Source organism: Erythrolamprus reginae, chromosome 8, assembly GCF_031021105.1.
Source record: "Erythrolamprus reginae isolate rEryReg1 chromosome 8, rEryReg1.hap1, whole genome shotgun sequence".
Classification (NCBI taxonomy): Eukaryota; Metazoa; Chordata; class Lepidosauria; order Squamata; family Dipsadidae; genus Erythrolamprus; species Erythrolamprus reginae.
In genome coordinates this window covers 15,179,730-15,205,195 of record NC_091957.1, presented here as the reverse complement: position 1 = coordinate 15,205,195, position 25,466 = coordinate 15,179,730, and the positions used below count along the sequence as shown (strand labels likewise).

Below are 25,466 nucleotides of genomic sequence, written 5' to 3'. Positions count from 1 at the left end.
CAACACAAGAGGCCCTGTGTGGCCGGTTTCATCAAAGGCCCACAAGCCAGCATCCCAGCTCCAGGAGCATCCTAACATGCAAGGGCCCCCCCCACCGTTTACCCAGATCTCCAGGGCTCCGTCCATCCGAACACGGGCATCCAGAGGGGGAGCTGGAGTCTTGGGACCCTGTCGCTGGCCCCACCTGTCGGAGGTCCTGGAGCAGAGACGGCCGACGGGCCCCGACTCCTTGGATCTTCCTCATGGCTGGGGAGGGGTTGGCTCCGAGAGGCTGGAGGGGGGGAGGAAGTCACTCAAGGGGGGAGCAGGAGGAGGAGGAGGCGCAGGGGGGCACGCTGCTCCCCCCCCAGGCCAGGAAACTGGTGCCCGTCTCCTACAGCTTGGCCCTGACACCCGCCACAGTTCCTTTAGTGGCCGCTCAGAGTCACGAGGGTCTCGGGAGCGTTTTTCACCCCTGTGGTCACCTGATCAAAATTTGGGCGCTTGGCAAACTCTTGGTCCCCTTTTGCGACCTCCCGACAAGCAGAGTGAGTGGGGAAGCCGGACTTGCTTAGTGACCGTGACACTCATTGAACCATTTAACTAACACACTTCACGGCGGTGGCAGGAATGGAGCAGAGCTGCCTCGCTTAGCCACAGAACGTTTGGGCTGAATTGGGGTCGCAAGCCAAGGACTAGCTGAAACACCGGCACATCCAGGGCGAACAACGCTCGGCTTTGTGGTTCACTCCAGGGCAAAAGGAGTGTGAGGAAGGGAACCCCCCTCCCGCCACCAGCCCTGCCACGGCTGCCCTTGGGATGCCACAGGCAAAGATTGGGCGCCCCTAAAACTCGGAGCCGAAGGGGCAGATGACGGCAGAGCAACAAACCAGGTTTTGCTTCTTGCAACGGAGAACGACTACTTCAGCTTCAACCACAACAACACAAGAGCACACAACAGATTTAAACTTAATATTAACCGCTCCAAACTTGACTGTAAAAAATATGACTTCAGTAACCGAGTTGTCGAAGCGTGGAGCTCATTACCGGACTCCATAGGGTCATCCCCAAACCCCTAACACTTTACCCTTGGATTATCCATGTTTGACCTATCCAGATTCCTAAGAGGTCAGTAAGGGGCGAGTACAAGTGCACTAGAGTGCCTTCCGTCCCCTGTCCTATTGCTTTCCTCTACCTCCTATTCCTTTCTTCTATTCCTATATCTCTTCTTCTATTCTTTTATTGGTATGTTCTATTACTATATCTTCTTTTCTATTATTTCTTAGATATATTTTACTATGAGTATCTCCTTTATAACCTTCATCATGTATTTTACTATGTGTACTGTATATAGATATATACCCACTAAAACCCTCATTGTGTATTGGACTAAATAGATAGATAGATAGATAGATAGATAGATAGATAGATAGATAGATAGATAGATAGATAGATAAACCGATGCCGAGATTTGCCGTCGGCCAGAATTCAAGTCACAGGTGACCTTCTATGGTGGTGGGTGGGGGAGGGGGCAGGAAACTAGCTTCGCATCACCTCCGAATTCTACCAATTCGTTGTCTCTCCAGGCCAGGAAGTCAGGTCCAGCTTTGACAGATGCTGATTGACGCTTCTCAGGAGGCCAAGGAATTGATCGGCCTCCTGAGCCCCCGAGAGAGGGGGGGCAGCCAGCCAAGGAAGGAGGTTTTGACTCCAGCCAGTGTTTCCATTAACTGCATGGAGGGAGAGAGATAAATGGGAGGGTCCCCAAACTGGTTGCCTGGTAACCACCCGCAGCGCGCATGGGCCCTTTTCGGGGTGACTGTTGAAAAGGCCACGCGTGGAAGCTTGGACACAGGAGGAGAGAAGCCGCCCAGGCGTGTGGCAGGGATGGAAAACATCCACCTTTTCACACAAAGGGTCCTCGACTCTTATGACTGAGCCCAAATTCCCGTTGGTAAGCGAGACGGTCGTTCAGTGAGCTGTGCCCTGTTTTATGACCTCCCTGGCTGCAACTGTTCAGTTGGGAACCCGGCCGTTGGGTGAATCTGGCTTCTTTCTCCAGGGACTTTGCTCATCGGAGGGTCACCAAGGGGGATCATTGGGACCGTCGTAAGTACGAGTCGGTTGCCAAACATACGGATTTTGATTGTGTTGCCATGGTGATACTTCCACATTGTCCCAAGTCACTTATTCCCAGTGCTGTGCTGCAACTTCAAATAGTCCCCTAAGACAGTGTTTCCCAACCTTGGCAACTTGAAGATATTTGGACTTCAACTCCCAGAATTCCCCAGCCAGCAAATGCTGGCTGGGGAATTCTGGGAGTTGAAGTCCAGATATCTTCAAGTTGCCATGGCTGGGAAACACTGCCCGAAGCTAACAGTCATAAGTCAGCCACCTGTGTCCTTCCCTTATGGCCATTTCTGCAGTTGGGTCGCCATCCGCGCTGGAAAGGGAGCAAAGGTTAAGCAGGAGAGCGAGCGGAGGATCAGCTATGCCGCACGATTTTGGTGAGCGAGAAAGCAGGAAATGGAGATCACGCAGCACAACTGATCGTCGCACAGCTGATCGCCGGATATACCAGTTCGCCCAAACTGGTAGCATTTTTCACTACTCATTGAGAGAACCACTCCAGACCACTGTGCGAGGCCAGGGCCCTTCCTTTCCTCCGTGGGGATGGTTGGGACCCAGAAATAGACTGGGCAGTCTCCTGCTTGGGAAGAGGGCTGGACCAGAAGACCCCCGAGGCCCCTCTTTTGGGCCACTCTCTCCAGAGAGCTCCTGGGCTTCAATCCCTGCCGCACGAATCCCAGCGACCGGATAGGTCCCACAGAGTTGGCTTTCTACAGGTCCCGTCAACGAAACAATGTCATCTGGCTGGACCCAGGGGAAGAGCCTTCTCTGTGGCGGCCCCGACCCTCTGGAATCAACTCCCCCCAGAGATCGTTTAGAGTGCAGGTGCGAGAGCAATCATGGGCTTCCCCAGGTATGCCCATGTTACACCAACACTCCGTGGCCTGCATTGGTTGCCAATCAGTTTCCGGTCACAATTCAAAGTGTTGCTTATGACCTATAAAGCCCTTCATGGCATCGGACCAGAATATCTCCGAGACCGCCTTCTGCCAAACAAATCCCAGCGACCGATTAGGTCCCACAGAGTTGGCCTTCTCCGGGTCCCGACGACTAAACAATGTCGTCTGGTGGGACCCAGGGGAAGAGCCTTCTCTGTGGCGGCCCTGACCCTCTGGAATCAACTCCCCTGGGAGATTAAGATTTTCCCCACCCTCCTTGCCTTTCGCAAACTCCTTAAAACCCACCTCTGCTGTCAGGCATGGGGAAATTGACTCCTCCCTGGGCCATTTCCCCTTTTACGCAAGGTTTGTCTGAGATGTATGATTGTTTTTTATACTCAGGGTTTTAAATTGCTTTTTATTGTTGGATTTGTCCATGTTTTTGTTGTGAGACGCTCCGAGTCTCCAGAGAGGGGCGGCATACAAATCAAATAAATCTAATCTCATCTAATTGTCCCAGCAGGGCAGGCAGGTGGGCAGGCAGCGGGCTTGGGGCCGCCAGGACTGTTGTGGGCATTCACCAGCGGCTTTAACTCCCCCCCAGGGTCTTTCTGTGGCGGAATCGGAGGCGGAGGACGAGGCAGCATCGATCTAACCATCATCCACGCGGGAAGCCACTCGGTCTCCGCTGCCTCCTGCCAATCTCGTCCCTCGGAGCTCCTGCACAAGCCCCACTGACCCCCCTACCTGGGGTTGCTATGGAAACCTCTGCGCTCCCCAACCCGTCCTGCTCTCTGGAACCAGCCAAGGCAGCTGGGTTGCCCGGGAAGGGGTGGGGGCACTGCCACCTTCCAATCGACACCCCCTCTCATGCGGCCACATCGAAGGACGGTCCTTCCTTTGCCGGGGAGGGGGGGCGTCTCTTCCTGGCTTCCTGCAGCCATTCCCTCTTTGGGGGGGGTAGCAGGGGCTGCTCAGTCTCTGAGCCTTCCAAGTCCCACCAAGTTCCCCGAGGTTGTTTTCACATCATGGGCTCAGTCTACACCCCCCACCCCGACCCTGTAGTTTCTTCCTCCTGCCGAGGAATCGCACCGACATCTGTGTGTCCACAATATGAAGAATATAAAGGAGTCACACAGGAGTTGGAAGGGACCCTGGAGGTCTTCTAGTCCCACCCACCCCCTGCTCAACCTGAAGACCCTCTAGCACCCTGGAGAGGCGGCTGCCCTTCAATTGCTCCTTCAAGACCTCCAGCGAGATTGAGAACTTCTGGGGGCGGGAGAGATTGATTCCTCCTAGTTTTGAGCATGGATCTCAGGATACAGAGATGGGAGGGACCCTGGAGGTCTTCTAGTCTCACCCCCTGCTCAACCTGAAGACCCTCTGGCACCCTGGAGAGGCGCCTGCCCTTCAATTGCTCCTTCAAGACCTCCAAGCGAGATGGAGAACTTCTGGGGGCGGGAGAGATTGATTGTTCTCCCTGTCAGGAAATTCCTCCTAGTTTTGAGCATGGATCTCAGGATACATAGATGGGAGGGACCCTGGAGGTCTTCTAGTCTCACCCCTCAATGTGCCCTAAGCAGCCACTTCACCCATTCCTGTCCTCCTCACCTGAAGCTCCAGCTGCCAGGGCTGAACGTCTGGGGAGATCCTGCTGAGGTCCTGCAGGTGGGCTTTCCGCAGGGGATTCGACCCCTGGACATAGCTGGAGTCGCTGGCCGTGGGCAGCTTCTGCGGGGGCTCCCGGCCGGCCATCTGACTGGTGCTGAAGGCCCTTGGGTGGGACGTGGCCACGAGGTCAATCCCTGAGAAAACACAAGCCTCTAGTAATTGGGAGCCCAGATTTGGGCCTTAGGCACGAGGGGAGACTTGCTAACCGTGGGGAAAGAAAGCTGGCGGGGGTCTAGCATTTAAAGATAACAGAGGATATTTAATATTTAATATCCTTCATATTTAAGGATAATAAAATTTGCATTCCAAAATGCATCTCTTAGAAACATAGAAACATAGAAGACTGATGGCAGAAAAAGACCTCATGGTCCATCTAGTCTGCCCTTATACTATTTCCTGTATTTTATCTTAGGATGGATATATGTTTATCCCAGGCATGTTTAAATTCAGTTACTGTGGATTTACCAACCACGTCTGCTGGAAGTTTGTTCCAAGGATCCAGTAAAATAATATTTTCTCACGTTGCTTTTGATCTTTCCCCCAACTAACTTCAGATTGTGTCCCCTTGTTCTTGTGTTCACTTTCCTATTAAAAACACTTCCCCCCTGGACCTTATTTAACCCCTTAACATAATTAAATGTTTCGATCATGTCCCCCCTTTTCCTTCTGTCCTCCAGACTATACAGATTGGGTTCATGAAGTCTTTCTTGATACGTTTTATCCTTAAGACCTTCCACCATTCTTGTAGCCCGTCTTTGGACCCATTCAATTTTGTCAATATCTTTTTGTAGGTGAGGTCTCCAGAACTGAACACAGTATTCCAAATGTGGTCTCACCAGCGCTCTATATATCGGGATCATAATCTCCCTCGTTATACCTCTAGCTATGCAGCCAAGCATCCTACTTCCTTTCCCTACCACCTGACTGCACTGTTCACCCATTTTGAGACTGTCAGAAATCACTACCCCTAAATCCTTCTCTTCTGAAGTTTTTGCTAACACAGAACTGCCAATAACAATACTCAGATTGAGGATTCCTTTTCCCCAAGTGCATTATTTTACATTTGGAAACATTAAACTGCAGTTTCCATTGCTTTGACCATTTATCTAGTAAAGCTAAATCATTTACCATATTACAGATGCCTCCAGGAATATCAACCCTATTGCACACTTTAGAGTCATCGGCAAATAGGCAAACCTTCCCTCACCAAACCTTCCCCTATGTCACTCACAAACATCTCTTTTCCTTAAAAGTCGCACAAATTGTCCACACTCTTATCTTTCCATAAGTTTACTAAAAAAAATAAATTAAAATTCTGCAGAGCGAAGGAATACATTGGTAAACCTATTGGAAAGCTCTAGACTGGAACCAGTGGCTGGATGCGCCCAAACCCACCTGGATCTCCGTCCGACTCGCTTCCCATCTCCCCACTGCTCCTCTCCGAAGGAAGTCCACTTCCGGCCGGATCCTTGGTCCCCTCCTGGGTCTTCTCCAGCCCCCCTCCTTCTCCTCCTTCCTCTTGGGAGTGGAAGAAAACGGAGCTTCCCGACTCCTGCGAACGGAGCGTCCTGTAGCAGCGCCTCTGGTCCTGTGGGCAGAGAAGGTCACGATTCACACTTTGGGAGGCGGACAGAGGATCAGGGATGGCGAACTTTTTTGGCAGCCGGGATGCGCGTCCATGTGTCTGCGCCGGGAACAACAGAAACCCCAGGACCGGCTGGACAGAGCATGCATGCAGGTTTTGGGGGCATATTCAGGCTGTTTTCTGGGCCATTTGGGGGCCGTTTTCAGGCCATTTTCTAGTCACTGTGCAGATGTTTTCTGGGCTGTTTTGGGGCCATTTTTCAGGCCACTTTCAACCCCCATGTGGCCAGGAAAATGGCTTGAAAATGGCCCAGAAAACAGCCTGAAAACAGTCAGGAAATGGCTCAACAGTAGTCTGGAAAATGGCCCCAAAACTGATTGGAAATGGCCCCAAAAAACAGCTGGAGAACGCCCAGAAACGCCCCAGAATTGCCCTGAAAAAAACCCCCTAGGTTTGGGCCATTTTCTGGCCATGTTCCGGTGCTCCGGAACGTGTGAAAACCAGCCAGCCGGTGAATGCCTGAAACCAGAAGAGCAGCTGGAGAGAGAGAGAGAGACAGAGAGAGAGAGAAAGAGAGAGAGACAGAGAGACAGAGACAGAGAGAAAGAGAGAGAAAAAGAGAGAGAGAGAGAGAGAAAGAAAGAGGGGTGGTGGTGCTGTGGCCGAGAGTGCCACAGGTTTGTCTTCAGGGTCCTGGACCAAGGGATGCTGATGAGCCCTGATTGGTGGAGCTCCCTATGGGAAGACCCCTCCCCCAGGTCTTGGCTGGGTCTTCTCCTCTCCTAAAAGATCCCTGGGGGCTCCTCATTGGTCAATGCTCTCAAAGATCTTTGGCCTGTGGCCTGAATGCAGGAAGCCCGTGACTTACAACGGTTTCACTTAGGGGCTGCCCGACGTCACTGATAGAAAGGGACACGGCTGTCCACGTCAAGGGCCTGAGGCTCCTCCAGCCGCAGGCGGCCGAGCAGGGGCACCCAGGCGAGCAGAAGAGTCCTCCGGCCAGGGCCACTCACCAGCCGGGGATGGGGGACGTAGAGGGAGGTGTCGCAGATGATGCTGTAGGCCACCAGGCGGTCTCCGGGAAAGAGGCAGCGGGCGTTGACGGGCGAAATCAAGACCTCCGTCGTCTCTGGGAAGACCCAGTCCACGGAGACGTCGCTCACCATGGGGGCCAGGGCCTTCTTCAGAGACCGGATCATCTAAAACCCGGAGGAGGAAAAAAACCAATATTTTCAGGTCAGATGACCGCTTGATCGCCGCCCTTAAAACGCAGAGTCCTGGTCGCAGTAAACACCCCCTCCCAATCCAAGCAAACCCCAAACAAAATCCATCTGATTTTTGACCCGTCTGCAGGGAAGACCACTAAATAATTCCTTGATAGGGCTACATTTGGAATAATGGACCCAGTTTTGATCACCATGATACATAAAGAGATGTTGACACTCTAGAAAAGAATGGGGAGAAGAGCGACAAAGAGGATCAGGGGATGATTGGAGGCTAAAACATATGAAGGACGATTGCAGGAACTGGGCATGGCTAGTTTAATGAAAAGAAGGACCAGGGGAGACATGATAGCAGCCTTCCAACATCTCAGGGGTTGCCCCAAAAGAAGAAGGAGTCAAGCTATTCTCCAAAGCACCTGAGGGCAGAACAAGAGGCAATGGGTGAAAACTAAACAAGGAGAGAAGCAACTCAGAACTAAGGAGGAATTTGATGACTTGCCTCCAGAAAGTGGAGGTGCTCCAACACTGGAGGTTTTTAAGAAGAGTCTGGACAGCCATTTGTCCAGGATGGTCTAAGACCTTCTGCTTGAGCCAGGGGGCTGGACTAGAAGACCTTCAAGGTCCCTTTGTTGTTTTTACTTTTATTATAATGATAGAATTCTGCAAGGCTGGCTGTCTTCTCCCCACCTTCATTATCTTCCTGAGAGATGGAGGACAATTGAGTGCCTTTAGAAGATCTTTCTGACCATCTGACAGACTGTGGCCGGTCTCTGTTGTGGTTAGCTCTGGCCCAGCTCCTGCCCCAAGGAATGTGCAGGTGGATGTGGGGGAAACATCCACATGCCGCAGGCCTGTTTTGCTCCTGATGGAATCTGCCAACAAAGCCTCCTCTGACCAAGGAAGCATGAGTGATAGGGAAGAGGGGAGTTTGGCAGACAGCCCAGGAGGAGATCAATCATCTGTATCATCCCTGGATTCTGAACAAGAATTAATGACACATCCACGCATGCGTAGAGTGATGCATAGGAGACAACAACTGAAGGATTATTACAAGAGAAAATGAGGCCACCTGTGGTTGGGTGGGGCTGCTGTAATTAGTGCTACAGATAAAAATGCAGCCTGGTGTTTTAGCCTCATGGCAGTTTATCTGATTCATTGTTTCATCAAGATCGTGGTTTTTCTGCTGTTCAAGATTGTGTGTGGACTCTCTGGACTTTAGAATTGGACTCAATTTCCCAGTTATTGGGTGAGCAATTGGATTGCATTTAACCTGTGCCGTGTGTACCAGAAAATCCCTTTGACGTTTAAAAAGGGAGCTGTTTCTGTTTTTCTGCTTATAAAAACTTTTGGGTTTTCCTTTTATCGTGTGGTGTGTGTCTTCCTGGACTAATTACCCTGTAATTACGGTCGGTCGGCTGAACAGTCTCCCAAGCTGGCTCTTCTTGAAAAGAGTTTGTCCTTCTTGCCTTTGGAGTTCTGAGCCGTTGCCGTCTTCCGGCTATAAATTTTGCCCTTCCCTTCATTAATGATGTTTCCAACAAAGCCTGTAAACACCTCCTGCGCACGTAGCTGGCATTTTCTGACCTTCAACCACGGCAAGAGGTCAATTGATGCCATTGCTCTCTCTCTCTCTCTCTCTCTCTCTCGTCTCTCTCTCTCTCTCGTCTCTCTCTCTCTCGTCTCTCTCTCTCGTCTCTCTCTCTCTCGTCTCTCTCTCTCGTCTCTCTCTCTCTTGTCTCTCTCTCTCGTCTCTCTCTCTCTCTCTCTCTCTCTCGTCTCTCTCTCTCTCTCGTCTCTCTCTCTCTCGTCTCTCTCTCTCTCTCGTCTCTCTCTCTCGTCTCTCTCTCTCTCGTCTCTCTCTCTCGTCTCTCTCTCTCTCTCTCTCTCTCGTCTCTCTCTCTCTCTCTCTCGTCTCTCTCTCTCTCTCTCTTGTCTCTCTCTCTCTCCTGAAGCCCACCTTTCCTCTCACAGATTCGGGAGCTGAGAAAGAGTCATGTATCATTACTGGGGCCGGGGGGGGGTGTCCTTTTGTTCTCTCCCCCCAGCCTCTTGCAGAAGGGGAGATTTAAAACGCTTGCACGGGGTTTGCAGCGAGTGGGACAATCTGGGGGACCCTCTTTGGCAGTCCTTGGGGGGGGGGTGCTTAGATTTTAATCCGGCAGCCTTTTCAGCTCTCACGGATTGCTCAAAGTAATCTACCGCAGAGGAATCCCAGGAGCTCGCTCGCTCCTTTTCCCTTCCCAGCCCAGGTGATCTTGTGGTGGGGATAACAAGGAGGGGAGACCCTTTCGTTGGCTGCCTTGGGGCCATCCCGAGCAGGCCAAGTTGCCGGTGAGATGTACGAGGAATAAACAGAAATCTCGTATTTGCCTTCTGTTGCTTTGGAGGATACGTGCACCGGCTCCTCTCCGTGGCAGCCCCTCTAACATCATCGGAAGATGCCATCATGTCAACCCTGGTCCTTCTCTCCAGTAGGCAGAGCACACCCAGTTCCTGCACCCTATTTAACCCAGTGTTTCCCAACCTTGGGAACTTGAAGATATTTGGACTTCAACTGGCTGGGGCATTCTGGGAGTTGAAGTCCAAATATCTTCAAGTTCCCAAGGTTGGGAAACACTGGTTTAAACCTCCAGTCTTCTAATCATCTTGCTCCCTCCCTTTCTTCTCTTCCTTTCCCATCTCTTCCCTCTCCTTGCCCCTCCTCTCATTTCCTTCCCCTCGTCTTCCTCCTCCTCCTTTTTGAAAGGAACTGCATCAAATTCACCTTCATCCTTAGGGTTAAAATAGTTTAGTTTAGTTTAGTTTTATTGGATTTATATGCCGCCCCTCTCCGAAAACTCGGGGCGGCTAACAACAATCATGAAAATATACAATAAAATCCAACACTAAAAGCAAATTAAAACCCCTTAATATATAAAAACCAAACATACATACATACATACCATGCATAGAATTGTAACGGCCTAGGGGTAGAAAAAAATCTTAATTCCCCCATGCCTGGCGGCAGAGGTGGGTTTTGAGGAGCTTACGAAAGGCAAGGAGGGTGGGGGCAATTCTAATCTCTGGGGGGAGTTGGTTCCAGAGGGCTGGGGCTGCCACAGAGAAGGCTCTTCTCCTGGGTCCCGCCAAGCGGCATTGTTTAGTTCAGTGATTTTCAACCTTTTTTCAGCCGCGACACATTTTTTACATTTGCAAAACCATGGGGCACATTGAGGGGGGGGAGGGGGGCTAAAAAAAGTTTGGACAAAAAAATTCTCTCCCTCCCTTTTGCTCTATTTCTCTCTCTTTCCCTCTTTTTTTCTCTCTCCATCCCTCTTTCTCTCTTCTTCTTTCCTCTTCTTTGCTCTTTCTCTCTCCCTCCCTACTTCCCTCTATGTCTTTCCCACCTTCCCTCCTTCTTTCTCTCTCTCTCTTGCTTTCTTTCTCTCGTTCACTTTCTCTCTTGCTTGCTTTCTCTTGCTTGCTTTCTCTCTTGTTTTCTTTCTTTCTTTCTCTCTTTCTCTTTCTTTCTCGTTTTCTTTCTCTCTCTGAGCTTCGCGGTACACCTGACCATGTCTCGCGGCACACTAGTGTGCCACGGCACACTGGTTGAAAAACACTGGTTTAGTTGACGGGACCCGGAGAAGACCCACTCTGTGGGACCTAACTGATCGCTGGGATTCGTGCGGCAGAAGGCGGCCCCTGAGGTAATCTGGTCCGGTGCCATGAAGGGCTTTATAGGTCATAACCAACACTTTGAATTGTGACCGGAAACTGATCGGCAACCAATGCAGACTGCGGAGTGTTGGTGTGACATGGACATATTTAGGGAAGCCCATGATTGCTCTCGCAGATAGCAATAGAAAGCCGTTCCTCTACAAAAAAGGGAAGTGAGGTGGAAAGGGAATGTTTTTAAAAAAAAGTTACGGTGGCCCCTTCCCCCCCCCCCCCCGTCCGAGGGCCCCCACCTTTGGCTGCATTCGCTCTCCTTCGGCCAGGAATTCGGCGCTTCCTTTGGTGATATTGGCCAGGCCCTTCAGCAGCCTCTGGCAAGCGTTCTTGCTGATGCCGAAGGTGTAGCACCTGCAGCAGGAAGAGGAGCCCCCAGGGGTTAAGTGGGTCCAGGGGTCCAGCCGTGGTAAATGCAGGCTGCTTCCTCTGTAAACTTTGCCCACAGGGTCAGCAGGGGAATCCTCGCGGAAGAAACGAAGCTCAGCAAAGCAGCAACTTTGCCAAGACTTTGCTGTCTTTCTTTATGGGCCAACTGGTCATCCCCGTTTTCTTTCCTCCGGAGGGAGGGAGCCTGCGCTGGGTGGAGGGAGGGGAGGGGCCACCCAGCCCTCCCCCAGCACCTCCTCTGACCCAAACTCTCCCCCGGGCCCACCTGGTGGAGGAGGCGTGGTTTCGGAGGAGCTCCAGGGCCTTGCCGGTGTTGGCCCCTGCCCCGTCCGTCAGCAGGAAAAGCAGGCGGGGGTGGCCCCGGTGGACGGGCTGCCTGGTGACCCACTTCAGGGGGGAGAGGATGTTGGGGCTGCCCATGTCTGCCCGGATCTTCCTGATGCTCTCGCAGGCCCCCGCCAGGGTCTCCTGCAGGGGAGGGAGGGAGGGAAGGGCGCTGGGCACACCGGTTGACATCTGGGCCAACCCCGCCCCCCCCCCCCAACTGGCAATGAGGAAGGGAAGAAGGACCAGCTGGGCCGGAACAGATTCCGATTCCCCGGACTCCAAGAGTTCATTTAGTTTTTACCGTTCAAAGTTCCAACCGCACCAAGGACCGTTTTTCACCCTTATGACCGTCGCAAATTCCGGGACTTGGCAAGGGGCTCCTGTTTACAATGGCTGCCATGTCACGTGACACACACCCCGGGGGGACCCCTTGACCAGCCAGATTCACTTAACAACTGCCCGACCAACTTAGACGCAGTGGCAAGAAAGGTCATAAGTTGGATCAAAGGTCCCTTGAACAGCCGTCTTGGGGCTTCATGGTGGCCATAAATCAACCTGCCTCCCCCAGAATTGGAGCTGCCCACCTTGGGGCCCGTCCCCTCTACGGAGGCCTCAGCTGGGCCGGAAGCCGCCCTGCCCTCCCTCTGGGCTGACCGGCTGAGAGGTCAGGGGATCCGGCCGTGGTGGCTGGCGGTGCTCAGGACGCCTCCCGTTACCTCCGTGTAGGCCTGGCTGGCAGGGAAGGCAGCTTTGAAGGTGGACCCAAAGCCCACGAGGTTGAAGAGGCAGCCCGGCACGAGGCTCTTCAGGATGACCATCAGGGCCTCCTGCCAAAGCAACCGAGATGCGAAAGAGATATCAGGAGATCTTGGAAGAACTATAATAGTCACCTGTTGACTTTTTCCTTAAATTGGAACATGCAACATCAACCATGAGGTGAGGACGAAGAAGGTGGAAGATGAATTGGAGCAAGAGAAGGAGGAAGAGGTAGGAGATTAATAATAATAATAATAATAATAATAATAATAATAACAATAACAATAACAATAACAATAACAATAACAATAACAATAACAATAACAATAACAATAACAATAACAATAATAATAATTTATTAGATTTGTATGCCGCCCCTCTCCGAAGACTCGGGGCGGCTCACAACAATGATAAAAACAATATTATACTGGCACAAATCTAATATTAAAAAACCCTAAAAACCCTATCATAATTAAAAACCAAACAGCACATACATACCAAACATAAATTATAATAAGCCTGGGGGAAAGGTGTCTCAAATCCCCCATGCTTGGCGGTATAGGTGGGTCTTAAGTAGTTTACGGAAGACGAGGATGGGAGCAGTTCTAATCTCCGGGGGGAGTTGATTCCAGAGGGCTGGGGCCACCACAGAGAAGGCTCTTCCCCTGGGGCCTGCCAGGCGACATTGTTTAGTCGACGGGACCCGGAGAAGGCCAACTCTGTGGGACCTTATCGGCCGCTGGGATTCGTGCGGTAGCAGGCAGTTCCGGAGGTACTCTGTTCCAATGCCATGTAGGGCTTTAAAGGTCATGACCAACACTTTGAATTGTGACCGGAAACTGATCGGCAGCCAATGCAGGCCACGGAGTGTTGTAGATACGTGGGCGAATCTGGGAAGAAGGAGAATGTGAGAAAGATGAAGAAGAGGGATGGACTGGGGTTGGCTCTTGGAATTAAAATATGTAATTTTGATGGAGGGAGAAAAAAAATGTAGTTAGGTATGACGGCTTGTAATACTGGAACGTATGGTACATACATGTAATTTGTATGTGGGGAGAAAAATCGGGTTTAAAAAAAAGAGGCGAGGTCAAGGGGGCGGTCCTCATGGTGGACTCGAGGCTTTCAGTGCTCCAGGAAAGGAGGTGGGGCAAGAGAGGTCCAGTTCCAGCAGGAGAGAGAGTGGAAATTCAATTTTAATTCAATTCAATTTACAGTGTTCCCTCGATTTTCGCGGGGGATGCGTTCCGAGACCGCCCACGAAAGTCGAATTTCCGCGAAGTAGAGATGCGGAAGTAAATACACTATTTTTGGCTATGAACAGTATCACAAGCCTTCCCTTAACACTTTAAACCCCTAAATTGCAATTTCCCATTCCCTTAGCAACTATTTAGATTATTGCTCACCATGTTTATTTATTAAAGCTTATTAAAAAAATATTTATTAAAGGCAGATGAAAGTTTGGCGATGACATATGACGTCACCAGGCAGGAAAAACCGTGGTATAGGGGCAAAAACCTGTGAAGTATTTTTTAATTAATATTTTTGAAAAACCGTGGTATAGACTTTTCGTGAAATCGAACCCGCAAAAATCGAGGGAACACTGTATTAGATTTGTATGCCGCCCCTCTCCAAAGACTCGGGGCGGCTCACAACAGTGATAAAAACAGTATAACAATGGAACAAATCTAATAATAAAATATATTTTAAAATATATTAAATATATTTTAAAAACCTCAACAATTAAAAAACCATACAGCACATACACACCCGACTCACACGGGGGCACTGATAATATTCCCTAGTTGGGCCATAAAAGGTCTTCAAAGAAACAGCCCACCTTGGAGAGCACCAAGGACCCCAGGGTCCCCCTCCTCCCCCTGCTCCCCCTCCCCCCCATCCCCACCCTCTTCCGGCACTGACAACACCCCCTAGTTGGGCCATGAAATGCCTGTAGGGGCTCAGAGGGGACCCCAGAGTTCTCCCCACCCCCAACAGCCTTTGGCATCGGTGACTTTCAAAGCTGGATTAATGAACGGTGAGTCATCTGGTTCTGGCACAGGCAGCTTCTGCATCCGAGAAAGGCAGACCTGTACAGGGAGGAGGAGGGGCCACCACCACCGAGCCTCTCCATTCCTTCCCGCCAGTGTCACCCAGCATTGGGCGCTCTGCACTCCAGGCATCTCACAGAGCCATGTCGTTTTGAGGGTTTGCGGTGGCTGACTGTTGTGTGTGTGTGTGTGTTTTGTTTCCTGTCCCTGTTGCGCAGTCTGCACTCTACAAAAGGTTGTGTGCGTCTATCTCTCCTTGTGACGGCAGTGCGGAGAACTTCAGCAGGCTGGAGGTGGGTGGACTTCGACCGGCACAATTCCCCAGCCATCATCCCTTTCTCTCCGATCTCTCCACTCTGGCTGGGGAATTCTGGGAGTTGTAGTCCAGCGGTGGAGGGTGTGCAGCAGTGCTTCTAGAGCAGCGGTTCTCAACCTGGGGGTCGGGACCCTTTTGGGGGGGGTCAAACAACCATTTCACAGGGGTCACCTAAGTCCATGGGAAAAGACAAATTTCCCATGGTGTTAGGAAATAAAGCTTCTATTTTGGCGCCTTGGAACATATTTTTACAATCAGACCAATCAGGCGTTTACAATGAGAGTGTCCCTCTGACCTTCCTTCCAATCAGCTTAAAGCTCTGTTGGGACAATTGGTGCTAGACTTATGGTTGGGGGTCACCACAACACGAGGAACTGTATTAAGGGGTCGCTACATTAGAAACATTGAGAACCACTGTTCTAGAGGCCACAAGGGTTGGTTGGTTGATTGATTGATTGATTGATTGATTGATTGATTGGTTGGTTGGTTGGTTGGTTGGTTGGTTGGTTGGTTTGTTTATTTATTTATTTATTTATTTATTTATTTATTTATTTATTTATTTATTTAATTTGTATGCCGCCCCTCTCCAGAGACTCGGGGCGGCTAACAACAGTAATAAAACAATGTACAATAATAATCCAATAAATACTTAAAATGATTTTTAAAACCCCATTAATATAAAAAACCAAACATCCATACAGACATACCACACATGAAATTGTAAAGGCCCAGGGGGAAAGAGCATCTCAATTCCCCCATGCCTGGCGGCAGAGGTGGGTTTTAAGGAGCTTACGAAAGGCAAGGAGGGTGAGGGCAATTCTAATCTCTGGGGGGAGTTGGTTCCAGAGGGCCGGGGCCGCCGCAGAGAAGGCTCTTCCCCTGGGTCCCGCCAAGCGGCATTGTTTAGTTGACGGGACCCGGAGAAGACCCACTCTGTGGGACCTAACCGGTCGCTGGGATTCGTGCAGCAGAAGGTGGTCCCTGAGATAATCTGGTCCGGTGCCATGAAGGGCTTTATGGCTCATAACCTATATGTTTTGTGCCAACCGTTTTGTGTGGCAAGAGACTTTCTCATCCCACGCATTTGATGAAGTGGGATCCGAACCCCGACCTCTCTCTCTCTCTCTCTCTCTCTGCCTCCGAGGCCTCCTTCACAGCAGCCCCCCCTCCCCTTTGTCCAGCGTAGCCGTCTCCTACCTTGACCCGAGCGATGCTGGTGCCGGCCATGCTCCGGCTGCGGTCCACCAGGAATATGAACTCCCCCTGGCTCAGCCGCAGCTTTGGCTCCAACGCTTCCAGATCCGGGCAGAAGTTGAGCATGGCCACCGGGTGGTGAGGGAGGTCCTTGTGGAGCCTCTTGCGCATGATCTCCGTCTGGAATGAAGGGGCAGAACTCTCAAACTCTTCTGGTGGGGGGAGACCCTGCCCTGGGCCGGAGGGGGGAGAGGACGGGGACGAGGCAGGTGGGCGGGCAGAGGAGAGAGCTGGAGCGCTGGGCAGAATCGGACAAGGGCAGCCGGGTGGGGTGTAGGTGTGGGGGGCAGAGACCTTCCCAGGCTGCCCAGATCCCAAAGGGGCTTTTGGGGGACTTTCTTGTTTTTCTTTGAAGACATTTTACTTCTCATCCCAGGAGCTTCTTCATCTCCATAGACTTTCCATAGTCCTAATTATAGTTGTAGGTCAGGGTTCCCCAAACTTAGCAACTTTAAGACTTTTGGACTTCAACTCCTGGAGAATTCTGGGAGTTGAAGTCCACATGTCTTAAAGTTGCCATGTTTGAAGACCTCTGTTGTAGGTCAAAGATTGTCTGTGAAGATGGATGCCACCACCCCCTGCCCTCCCCCCACTGGGTGTCCAAGACACTTTAAGCAGGGGATGAACAGCCATGGCCCTCTGGCAGAATCTGGGAGGGTCTTTCCACCCCACCCCCCCGCATGTCCCTCCTTTGGCAAAACTCCAGCCACCCCCCCCCTCCGCTGACCTTTTTCTCGGGGCTGGGGTCCTTCCTGGTGCCCTTGATGAAATCGCTCCTCCCGCTCAGGTGCTGCTGGTACTGGGCTGCGGCCATGTCGCCCCCCTCCATCAGGACGTGGGGCAGGTGGGGCTCTGGGGGAGGAGGGGAGAAGTGAAGTGGGGGTTGACCCCCACCCCTCTTTGATTCCTTCGAAGGGCCAAGCGTCTCCTCTTTCATAGCAAGCCACGACTCGTGGCTCTCATTTGGAGGACAGCGACAACACAAGCCCAACAATCACACAAAGACACACGCATATATTCCCGCCCAGAGAACAAATGTAATGTGAATGAACAGATCCTAGATTTGTTTGTTTGTTTGTTTGTTTATTAGATTTGTATGCTGCCCCTCTCCGTAGACTCGGGGCAGCTAACAACAATAATAAAACAGCATATGACAAATCTAATATTTAAAATAACTAAAACCCCTTATTAAAAACCCAAACATACACACAAACATACCATGCATAAATTGTATAGGCCTGGGGGAAAAGGAATATCTCAATTCCTCCATGACTGATGACAGAGATGGGTTTTAAGGAGGGTGGGGGCAATTCTGATCTCTGGGGGGAGCTGGTTCCAGAGGGTCGGGGCCGCCACAGAGAAGGCTCTTCCCCTGGATCCCGCCAAACAACATTGTTTAGTCGACAGGACTCGGATTATTAGGTATGTGACTGAGAGCAGGCATCTTGGTTGGGTTTATTTACGCTTATACTGTTTTTATCCTGTTTACATATTATTGTTTTTTATTCCTTGGAAGCTGGCCAGAATCCTCTGGGAGTTGGGCGGCATACACAAACACACAAACACACAAACACACAAACAAACACACAAACAAACACACAAACACACAAACACAGAGAGAGTTTGGCTGGGAAAGGTTCTCAGCAGATGGAAAATCTGCTTGTGACTTAGAATCTGAGGGCCGGAAGGGGTCCTGGAGGTCTTCTAGCCCAACCCAAGCAAAAAGAGCCGATACCATCAGGGTCAAAGGGCCGTGCAGGCTTTTCATACAAACCTCCAACGATGGAGAAGCAACCACGTCCCCCTTCTTCCCCAACCAGGGAGAGCCCCTCCCCCCCACCTGGGGGGCTAAGGGAGCAGAGAGGGGGCCCCCTACCGCTGGGGTGGATGAGGACCTCCACCGGCCGGTCGAAGGTGTGTCGGTTGGCCAGGGTGATGTGGATGCTCTGGGCTGACCTGGCTGAAGGGTCAGCGTCCGCTCGGATCTCGTGCGTGGGGCTTTCCACTCCTGTTTTGGGAGGGGGGGGAGAAGGGGGGGCGTCTCAGAGATTGTCCAAAATCAACATATCTTAATCTTGACCATAAAACGGGAAACAGAGGGGACTAGACTTTCAATCCTTGGCCTAGAAAGTTTAGAACTAAGACGCCTTAAACAATATCTAAGTAGTATTGCCCACAAGATCATATGCTGCAACGTCCTGCCTGTCAGCGACTACTTCAGCTTCAACCACAACAACACAAGAGCACACAACAGATTTAAACCTAATATTAACTGCTCCAAACTTGACTGTAAAAAATATGACTTCAGTAACCGAGTTGTCGAAGCGTGGAACTCATTACCGGACTCCGTAGTGTCATCCCCAAACCCCCTACAATTTACCCTTAGATTATCTACGGTTGACCTATACATATTCCTAAGAGGTCAGTAAGGGGCGAGTACAAGTGCACTAGAGTGCCTTCCGTCCCCTGTCCTATTGCTCTCCTATATCTCCTATACCTTTCTTCTATTCCTATATCTCTTCTTCTATTCTTTCATTGATATGTTCTATTACTATACCTTCTTTTTTGTTATTTCTTAGATATACAGTATTTTACTATGAGTATCTCCTCTATAACCTTCATCATGTATTTTACTATGTGTATATAGATATATACCCACTAAAACCCTCATTGTGTATTGGACAAAATAAATAAATAAAAATAAATAAATAATAAATGATCAAAACATTTAAATATGTTAAAGGGTTAAATAAGGTTCAGGGAAGAAGTGTTTTTAATAGGAAAGGGAACCCAAGGACAAAGGGGCACAATCTGAGGTTAGTTGGGGGAAAGATCAGAAGCCACATGAGAAAATATTATTTGACTGAAAGAGGAGCAGACTTCCAGCAGACGTGGTTGGTAAATCCACAGCAACTGAATTTAAACATGCCTGGGATACACATATATCCATCCTAAGATAAAATACAGGAAATAGTATAAGGGCAGACTAGATGGACCAGGAGGTCTTTCTCTGCCGTCAATCTTCTATGTTTCTATGTTTAAGACAGCCCCTTCAAAGGGCTCACATTCATGGCCGTCCCAATGTCCCACAATGTCCCGCGATCCCCTTTGGGGGGGGGTCTTGTGGCAAGCAAAATCAGTGGGGGGGGAGCTAGATTCGCTTAACGGCCACGTAGTGATTCACTTAACAACTATGGCAAGGAAGGTGGTAAAAACGGGACAAAATTCACTTAGAAACTGCCTCGCTTAGCCACAGAAATTCTGGCCTCCATTGTCACAACACTTCCCGTATATTTTTATCCCCTCGACAAACTACCGTGTTAAGAGGTCGTTTTTGAGAGGCAGCATGTAGGATTTTGGCTCGGTCTCGGGATGCCACCATTAAATGTGTTCAGCCAAAACCCGGCCTCTGCGCAATGGAGGGGAGATTTGGTTAACGCCTCCTGCCTCCAACGTGCCCAGGAAACTCCAAAGGGCTCTCCTTTCCCTGGACCACTGACCAGCCCCGACAGTTAGGGAAGCAGGACCCTCGACCCGGGCCAGAGATCTGGGCCCCTCGTGTCCCCCCCTCCACCTCCGATATCCCGGCTGACCTGCCAAGAGACATGGCCCTCGGATCTCCAGGGAGAAGCTGAACTCGTACTCTGCAGGGTTGGTGGTCTCAGCTTCCAGGAGGCGCACCAGGCAAAAGCTCCCTTCTTGCTCTGGGGAACAGGGCTTGTTCCTGCTGTGGAGGAGGAGGCTGGTCAGAATAGATATAGATAGATGGAGATAGAGGAGGAAGAGGAGGAGGGGGAGGAGGAGGAGGAAGAGGAGGGGGAGGAGGAGGAGGAAGAAGGGGGGGAGGAGGAGGGGAAGGGGGAGGAGGGGAGGGGGAGGAGGAGAACGACGACAACATTGACAATGTCATTTGGCGGGGCCCAGGACAAAAGCCTTCTCTGTGGCGGCCCCGGCCCTCTGGAACCAACTCCCCCCGGAGATTAGAACTGCCCCTATTCTCCTTGCCTTTCGTAAGCTCCTTAAAACCCACCTCTGCCGTTAGGCATGGGGGAACTGAGATATTCTTTCCCCCTAGGCCTTTAAAATTCATGCATGGTATGTTTGTATGTATGGATGTTTGGTTTTACAATAAGGGTTTTTTAGTTGTTTTAGTATTGGATTGACATGCTGTTTTTTGTTACTGTTGTTAGCCGCCCCGAGTCTCCGGAGAGGGGCGGCCTACAAATCCAATAAATAAAATAAAATAAATAAAGTGTGGGGTCCTCCTCTTCTCTGAGCTCTTTGATTCCCTTGCAGGCGTCTCACGACCCAACTAGGGAACATCATCAGTGCCAGCAGGGAGTGGGGGACTTGTACATAAAGAGAGAGCAAACCCAAACCTCCCAGCACTGATGACATTCCCTAGTTGGGTCGTGAGAGCGAACTCTTGAGCAGACTTGCCTGAAACAGGACGTTCAAAGCGGAACACCCTTCCCCCCCCAGTTTTCCAACCCTTCTCAAGAGGGTCTCTCTCCTTTAAAGGTCGATCTCCTAATAACTTGGCTTTCTTCCCCATTTTCTTTTATTTCTACCAACAAAAGCTCGGCATTTGGGACTTCTCCATTTGTCTTTTTTTAAATTTAACCCGGACATTCCCCATTATGGAAGTACATGGTGTGTTTTGATGAACTGCTGCTTATCTGACCACTCGGGCCATTATTGGATTTTTGTATGGAAAGGTCAGCTGGAACTGCAGTCTGACTCCAAAAAAATGGGGGGGGGGGGTTGTCTTTCTTTCCCTTGGGTTTTCTCCTTGTCTTTTCCTGCCTTGACCCAGGAGACTGAAATCCTTGAATCAGAACTCAGATCTTTCCTTTCTGAAGGGGCTCCCATGGGGGGGGAGGGGGGGCTGCTTACAAGGGCAGGTGGTGTGCAGAGTGGCTGCCGGTCAGCCCGGGGGTTTTCTGGGGCACCCTGGGGGCGCAGACGGCCGGGAGGAGGACCCTGACAGCCCCCGTGGTGAGGGTCTGGAGCTCGGAGGAGGTGCTGATGCAGACGGACACGGACACGTGGGGGGGAACGATGCCCAGGCTGGCCACAAAGACCGTCCTCTCCAGGTCTTCATCCAGGACCACGTGGCCTGCAAGGGGAAAAAGTCCGGGTGAACAAGGTCTCCCTTTCAAGGGGGGGGGGGGCGGGATCTTTCTCCCCAAGGCCTTCAAACGTGGCAACTTGGGCTGTCCCGTTTGTTCTGAGAAGGGCACCCATAATTATCTCAGGGACCGCCTTCCGCTGCACGAATCCCAGCGACCGGTTAGGTCCCACAGAGTGGGTCTTCTCCAGGTCCCGTCAACTAAACAATGCTGCTCGGCGGGACCCAGGGGAAGAGCCTTCTCTGCGGTGGCCCCGGCCCTCTGGAACCAACTCCCCCCAGAGATTAGAATTGCCCCCACTCTCCTTGCCTTTCGTAAGCTCCTTAAAACCCACCTCTGCCACCAGGCATGGGGGAATTAAGATGCTCTTTCCCCCTGGGCCTTTACAATTTCATGTGTGGTATGTCTGTATGTACGTTTGGTTTTTTATATTAATGGGTTTTTTAATCATTTTTAGTATTTATTGGATTATTATTGTACATTGTTTTATTACTGTTGTTAGCCGCCCCGAGTCTCCGGAGAGGGGCAGCATACAAACCCAATAAATAGATAGATAGATAGATAGATAGATAGATAGATAGATAGATAGATAGATAGATAGATAAATAAATAATTGCACCATTGTGCCTACCATCCCCTGTCCTATTGCCCAATTTACCTGGCCTTTTTTTAGCTTTTTAAATTGGCAATGTCTACTTTGCTAATGTTTATGTTTATACCAACACCCGCTATCTTATACACGTTTGACAAAAACATAAAATAAAAACTTATGTTGTGGTTAGCTCTGGCCCAGCTCCTGCCCCAAGGACTGTGGAGGTGGAGGTGGGGAAAACATCCAAATGTCACAGGCCTGTTTTGCTGCCGACAGAGTCGTCCAGTGAACTATCATCTGAAGAAGGAAGTGTCTGTGAGATGGAAGGGGGGGTGGCTGGCAGACAGCCCAGGAAGAAGCCAGTCTTCATTATCTTCGATAGACTCTGATGAGGAAACAATGATAGACCCACGCATGCGTAGAGCTATGCGTAGGAGAGAACAGCTTCAAAAGTATTACATGCTGTTCTGTCAGGCTCTCTGGTAGAATCCTCCCAAAAATTCACAGGTACAAATTTCAGACACACACACATTTGAAAATTCAAAACAATGTTCTTTATAATGAAAAGTAACTTAACCTAAGCCCTCTTTTGGTATAGCAAAGAGCACTCGTCTCCAAACAAACTGGTAATTTGTACAAGTCCCTTATCAGTTCTGTGATACTTAGCTTGCAGCTGTGAGGCAATTCACAGTCCTTCTTCTTTCACACAGTGAAACACACTTTGCCCTGGTTTAGTTTCAAAGCAGGGAAAAATCAGCACACAAAAGGTCAAAGTCAGTAAAGCAATCACGAAACACAACGATCAGATAATCATCCACAACTGCCAAACCCACAGGCTGCCTCACTAATCACCACAGCCCCACCCAACCACAGGTGGCCTCATTTTCTTTGATAATAATCTCTCAGTTGTTGTTGCCTATGCATCGCTCTCCGCATGCGTGGCTGTATCATTAACTCTTATTCTGAATTCAAGGAGGAGCTAGATAATTGATCTCCTTCTGAGCTGTCTGCCCCACTCTCCTCCTCCCTGTCATTCATGTCTTCTTGGTCAGAGGAGCCTTCATCATCAGATTCCACCAGGGGCAAAACAGGCCTGCAGCATGTGGATGTCTCCCCCACATCCACAGACCCTGGGGCAGGAGCTGGGCCAGACCTAACCACAACAGGACCTAGTTCCAGTGTTTGAGGACAGATTCTTGGGTTGGTTTTTCAGTGGCTGGGCTGGCCCAGTCCTTGGGGCAGGAGCTGGGCCAGAGCTAATCACAACACAGGCGATAAGAGAGTCCACCTGTGGTTGGGTGGGGTTCAAGTAATTAGGGTTGCTGTTAAACGGGCAGCGTGCCGGCCTCGCAGTGTGGAAGATTATCTGATCGTACTTGTGGATATTGACTTGCCGTTCAGGATTGTTCTCAGGACTCTGTTTGGATTTCAGGACTTTGACCATAAATCATAGTGAGTTTTACAACGTCTGAAGAGTAGCGGCTGTGACAAATTTCACAGTTACTGGTTAATTGACTGGAGTTTTATTGTCTTTGTTATCTCACTGCATTCTGTGTTTTGTTTTTACAAGAAATCCCTTTGAATTTAAAAAGGGAGTTTTGCTTCTATTTTTCTTTGGATAAAGAAATTATTGTTGCATTTTCCCATGTGTGTGTGTCTGTTTTGGCTACTTTTACCTCTAATTGAAGGCTTGTGTCATAAGCCGACAGAACAACTTGAAGACTTAAAAGACTTGTGCAATTCCCCAGCCAGCATGGGATTCTGGGAGTTGAAGTCCGTGCATCTTAAAGTTGCCAGGTTTGAAGGCCCCTCCTCTGCTCAGACCATTTTTCGTTGGCTCCCCCCTGGGACTTTGAATGTTCACATGCCTGCAGAGTATCAGAGGGCAGGTTTGCCCCTCCGCCCCTCCCCTCCATCTCTCCCTCCCTCTCTCACCCTCCTCATCCGAGGGTCTCCCGTCGCTGAAGCAGCTCTCCTCCATTCTCGCCTTGTCTTTGATCTGCACCGTGACCACCCGCTCGGCGATGACCGCTTCGAAGCCCACCACCGTTGTGTATTCGTCCAGTGGGTAGACAAACAGGCCTGGGAAGGGAAGGCAGTGGTATAAATCCTCCTGTGGTCCAGAGGTCGCCAGCCTTAAACCCTCAAAGATCCACAAAGTCCTGTCCCCCACCCCCCGGTTCAATTCTGGAGCCGACCAGAAGTCCCCTTCCCCGCCATAGAGTCTCCTCCTAGCAAGCCATCTTTTCCCCTCTACCGGTCTTAACCAAAAGGCTCCTCAATTGGGGAGGTGACCAGAAGACCCGCCCCCTACCATAGAGTCTTCCTCTCGGCACACCCTGCTTTCCCCCCACCCCCAACCACAGCGGAGGGATGAAGGAGCCCCATGCGGCTCCAGGGCCGCAGGTTGCCGACCCTTCTGCCTTGGCCCGCCTGCCTCGGCCACCCCAGGGGGAAATAGGGGAGCTCGGGGGGGGCATGGTTGGCACCCTTCAAATAGAGGGCAGCCCTTCTCTCAGGACCACAGTTGAGGCCGGCCTTCCCGTTGTTTAATCCAGGCAGGTGTTAAGTGATTCCTGCCCCACGTATGAGCAATTCTAACGTGGATTGTGAAGCGAATTAAGCATAGGAAGAAAAATCTGCTGTGAACCCTGCGGAGGCATCAGGAAAGGCATCCGGTCGGGAAAGGCTCAGCTCCACCCAGTCGCTCCAACTCTGACTCCGAATTAAGGGATGAGAGGATCGGGAAAAGGGGAGCGGGGCTCCTGTTGAAAGTGAATCGGGGGGTTCATTAAGCAATCCCAGCTCCCCCCCAATGACGCTGCTTGTCGGAAGCCACCTGGGAAGGTCATCCATGGCCACCACATGGTCCCAGAACACTGCAACCGCCACAAGTACCAGTCAGTTGCCAAGCGCCCAAATTCTGATCACGCAATTGTCAGGATGGTGCCACGGTCGAAAGTGTGAGGACCAGTCACACGGTCGTCACACAGTCGGTCGTAAGTCGAGAACTCCCTGTCACTCTTCAGGACCTTGGAGAGTTCTCATCCCTTCGTAGTTCGGGGGGGGGGAAGAAAACAGAAGAATGAGGCTCCACCACACTGACCTTCGAACGGGTGGCTCTCGGAGTTGCGGTAGGACAGGCAGGCGGTCATCCCGAAGGCGTAGCCACTGACACAGGCGGTGACCTCCGAGGCAGCCAGAGGGAGGACGGTGCTGGTCGTCCGGTTGACCAAGCCCGGCATCCTGGAGGCCGTCTTAGGATCCGAGTGGAGAAGGACCCCAGACTCTGTTTCTCTCCTCTGAAACAGAAGAGGGCCACAAGCATTCCTCCACCAGGCCCTGCAGGGACCGGATGGGGGACATACAAGAGGTCCGTGTGTGTGTTTGTGTGTGTGTGTGTGTGTGTGTGTGTGTGTGTGTGTGTAGATTCAGAGGCTGTTTGACATCTGCATTATCTTCTTATGTATGCCTTAA

At 50.8% G+C, this 25,466-nt stretch overlaps 1 protein-coding gene across 1 annotated transcript in view; it reads right to left on the bottom strand.

Annotated features, from left to right (window-relative positions):
* Positions 1–25,234, bottom strand: part of VWA5B1 (von Willebrand factor A domain containing 5B1) — a 36,346-nt gene extending 11,112 nt beyond the window's left edge. The window contains 14 exon segments of the mRNA XM_070758228.1: positions 103–271; positions 4,599–4,792; positions 6,054–6,246; positions 7,257–7,442; positions 11,414–11,528; positions 11,830–12,032; positions 12,608–12,718; positions 16,209–16,385; positions 16,993–17,117; positions 18,142–18,273; positions 19,859–19,992; positions 21,162–21,384; positions 23,925–24,071; positions 25,096–25,234. Coding sequence (XP_070614329.1) covers positions 103–271; positions 4,599–4,792; positions 6,054–6,246; positions 7,257–7,442; positions 11,414–11,528; positions 11,830–12,032; positions 12,608–12,718; positions 16,209–16,385; positions 16,993–17,117; positions 18,142–18,273; positions 19,859–19,992; positions 21,162–21,384; positions 23,925–24,071; positions 25,096–25,234 — 2,248 coding nt within the window.
* Positions 25,235–25,466: the final 232 nt, after the last annotated feature.